The sequence below is a fragment of the Cebus imitator genome, unplaced genomic scaffold (assembly GCF_001604975.1).
Source record: "Cebus imitator isolate Cc_AM_T3 unplaced genomic scaffold, Cebus_imitator-1.0 Scaffold79, whole genome shotgun sequence".
Taxonomy (NCBI): domain Eukaryota; kingdom Metazoa; phylum Chordata; class Mammalia; order Primates; family Cebidae; genus Cebus; species Cebus imitator.
Genome location: NW_016107394.1, coordinates 1,736,825 through 1,740,814, shown reverse-complemented (window position 1 = coordinate 1,740,814; position 3,990 = coordinate 1,736,825). Strand labels below are relative to the sequence as shown.

Genomic DNA, 3,990 nt, shown 5'->3' with positions numbered 1-3,990 from the left:
AAATCCTGAAAAATCACATGCCATGCAGATAATTTAAACAGGTGGATGTGGCAGAGAGAAACTGGATGGCTACTTGAGACTGCAGGATAAGAGATGCTTCTTTAAGGAGGTCATATTTAAGTTGAGACCTGAGTAACAAGGAGAGGGTTCAGCTTTCCAGGCAAAGAGAACAACTAAAACCCCAAAAGGTGGGAATTAAAAGGAGATTTACATGGTAACATGCGGCGTTAAGGAGAAGTCGAACAAGATAATACTAGAGAGGTTTTATATAACGAGATTTTTTTTTTTAAATTTTTTGGAGAACGGAGGTCTCACTATGCTGTGCAGGCTGGTCTCAAGCAATCCTCCTCCCTCAGCCTCCCAAAGTGCTAGGATTACAGGAATGCACCACCACATCCAGCTATGTGCTGGCATACTGACAGTACTCTTTGTTTAATCTCTATACTTATCATGCTACAGTAATTGCTGCTTTACTTGTATGTATCTCCCCCACCAAATCTTCACTTTGGTAAGGGCAGAACACATACTGTTTACTTTTATATTCCCCAAACCCACTAGAGTGCCTGGCACACAGTGGGTTCTCAATAATAGGTTGTGTGAATGAATTATTCAATATTCAGTGAGAAAGTGGCTTCTTCAAGTGATTATTCAGACTCTTAATTCATACTAAAAGTACAGCAAACATTGAATTATGCCCATTTTGTGCCAGGCACTATACTAGGAGTTGAAACTTTGATAAGGACAATAATAGATAACAATTATCAAGCATTTAGTAGAGGTCAAGGTGGGTGGATCATTTGAGGTCAGGAGTTTGAGACCAGCCTGGCCAACATGGTGAAACCCCATCTCTACTAAAAATAAAAATTAGTTGGGTGTGGTGGCACACACCTATAATCCCAGCTACTGGGGAGGCTGAGGTAGGAGGATTGTTTGAAGCTGGGAGATGGAAAATGGAAGATGCAGTGAGCTGAGATTGTGCCACTGCACTCCAACCTGGGTGACAGGGCAAAACTTGCCTTAAAAAAAAAAAAAAAGTATTTAGTACATGAAAGGTACTATGTTAAACACTTTAAGTATATTTTGTTTAACCTTTGTGAAAATCTGTCAAATATGAGCTATAATCTGTACCACTGTCTACCCCACCCACTTTTTTCTTTAGACGAGAGACAAAGGTGGTAGTTAACTTGCACAAAATTACATAGCCAGTGAATTTGGAAGCCATGAATTGAAATTATGAGTCTAATTCCAGAACTTGCGCTGTTAACCTCTATACTCTATTGCCTCTAACCTTAAAAGATTTCTCCACAAGGGGCTTATGGCAACTGGAAATATGAATAATTAACTACAACATGGTCTGACAGGTGCACTAGTAGAAAAATGCACTAAATATCTTGGTAGTAAGAAAGTGCAATTAATTATCTCTGGGGGAAAAGGAGGGAGAAGTAGGGCTAACAGCAACCTAGTAAAAGATGGGTTTAAATGTGCTAGGTAAAGTGTGGAACATAATATAGTTTGTTAGAAACGCCAGAAGTAATTTAGTGTGAGTACAGCAGGCCAGCAAGGTTGGAATGTAAAATGAGTGGCAGGAGTAAGGCTGGAAAGGTAAAAGCCTCTAAAAGGACTTAAATCCTATATTTATTATAATGAGTTTGGTTTTTGCACCATAAGCAAGCAGTGGAGACCCAATTTATGACTACAAAGACTGACCTTAAGGCTGGGTGCAATAGCTCATGCCTGTAATCCCAGCATTTTGGGAGGCCAAGGAGGGCTGATGACTTGAGGCCAGGAGTTCAAGACTAGCCTGGCCAATGTGGTAAAACACTGTCTCTACTAAAAATACAAAAATTAGCTGGGTGTGGTGGCACACCACTATAGTCGCAGCTACTTGGGAGGCTGAGGCGTAAGAATCACTTAAGCCTGGGTGACGGAGCAAGACTCTGTTTCAATCAAAAAAAAAAAAAAAAAAAAAAAAAAAAAAAAAAAAAAAAAAAAAAAAAAAACAAAAAAATATAAAAAAGAATAAACCATTTTGCAACTTTAAAACCTGCCAAATTAACCATTTTGCAATTTTAAAACATGCCAAATGATGTGTGAAACAATGATCCTCATCAAATCTCCATTCTCAATCTCTCATCTTTGGGTTTTTCACTCAAACTAGGGCTGAACAAAGGAAAGGGACTGTCTATGGACAAGCCTCAGGAAATGTCTATTGCACATACTAGTTGGTAATAAACATAAAAAAGCGTTTTTAGGGCTGGGCGTGGTGGCTCACACCATTAATCCCAGCACTCTGGGAGGCCAAGGTGGGCAGATCACCTGAGGTTGGCAGTTAGAGACCAGCCTGACCAATATAGTGAAACCCCATCTTATATATTTAAAAAAAAAAAGCATTTTTAAGTTTCAATACAGCTGTCAAAATGGTTATATCAAATGAGCCTCAGCAAGATGTCCTGCCTGCTTTTACAGTACTATCTCTGCCAATGGGTTCTCAAGTATATACTAAGGCCTTGTGAGGGCTCTAAAGATGTAAGGGCCTGAGAAAAGGAAAATCAGGCAGCAATTTCAGGATCTCAGGTACCTGCTGTATATGGTGGAGCATTTCAATGACTCTAATGTAATCCAGGTAAACAAGTCCAGATGTTTCCCAATCCTGAATTAGGGTGCTGCGCTCTGGAGGTGCCAAGTCTTCCAAGAACCCCTTCAGGTAGTCATATTTCTCGTTAATGATGGCATCTGAAGAAACAAAATATTGAGAACAATGTGTGCACAAGTGCATGGTTTCTAAAAGTACAGATGACATGGCAGGAAGACAGAAAGCAAGGAGAAATAATGTTGGACTTCAGAATTAAAAGCACATACAGGCATACCTCAGAGATTCTGTGGGTTTCATTTCAGAACACCACAATAAAGCAAGTATCGTAATAAAGTCACATAAATTTTTTGGTTGTTTGGTTATGTTTATAGTATACTTCTGTTGTCTATTAAGTGTGCAATAATAGCATTATTTCTAAAAACCAACATACATACCTTAATTAAAAAATATTTTATTGCTAAAAATGTTAACAATCACTTGAGCCTTCAGCATATCATCTTTTTGCTGGTGGAGGGTCTTGCCTTGATGCTGATGGCTGCTGACTGATCAGGGTGTTGGTTGCTGAAGGATGGGATGGCCATGCTAATTTCTTAAAACAAGATAACAGTGAAGTTTGCCATATCAATTGACTCTTCCTTTTATGAAAGACTTCCCTGTAGCACAGAATGCTGTTTGATAGCATTTTACGTACAGTGGAACTTCTTTAGAAACGGAAGTCAGTTCTCTCAAACCCAGCTGCTGTTTTATCAACTAAGCTAAAATAATATTCCAAATCCTTTGCTGGCATTTCAAAAATGTTCACAGCATCTTCACCAGGAACAAATTCTGTCTCAAGAAACCACTTTCTTTGCTTGTCTATATAAAGCAACACCTCATGAGTGACACCAGTTCAGTCACATCTTCAGGCTCCACTTCTAGTTATCTTGCCGTTTCCATGAGAATCTGCAGATATTTCTCCCACTAAAGTCTTGAACCTTTCAAAGTCATCCATGAAGGTTGGATTCAACGTCTTCCATACTCCTGTTATTTAATGTTGATATTTTGACCTCCTTCCATGAATCACAAATGCTTTTTGTGTTTTTTAGTTGGCGTCTCATTCTCACTCAGGCTGGAGGGCAGTGGTGTCATCTCAGCTTAATGTAACCTCGGCCTCTCAGGCTCAAGTGATCCTCCCTGCCACCTCAGCCTCCTGAATAGCTGGGACCACACGTGTGTGCCACCATGCCCAGCTAATTTTTTGTATTTTTGGTAGAGATGGGGTTTCACCATGTTGCCCAACTTGGTCTCAAACTACTGAACTCAAGTGATCTGCTCATCTTGGCCTCACAAACTGCTGGGATTATAGGCGTGAGCCACCATGCCTGGCCCCAAATGTTCTTCTTTCTTTTTTTTTTTTT

At 39.7% G+C, this 3,990-nt stretch overlaps 1 protein-coding gene across 3 annotated transcripts in view; it reads right to left on the bottom strand.

Annotated features, from left to right (window-relative positions):
• Window positions 1–3,990, bottom strand: part of NUP98 (nucleoporin 98 and 96 precursor) — a 117,695-nt gene that overhangs the window by 2,413 nt on the left and 111,292 nt on the right. For all 3 annotated transcript variants that reach the window (XM_017532859.2, XM_017532861.2, XM_017532860.2), the window contains exon 31: window positions 2,579–2,733. In XM_017532859.2, the coding sequence (XP_017388348.1) occupies window positions 2,579–2,733 (155 nt within the window). The remainder of the gene's footprint in view (window positions 1–2,578; window positions 2,734–3,990) is intronic.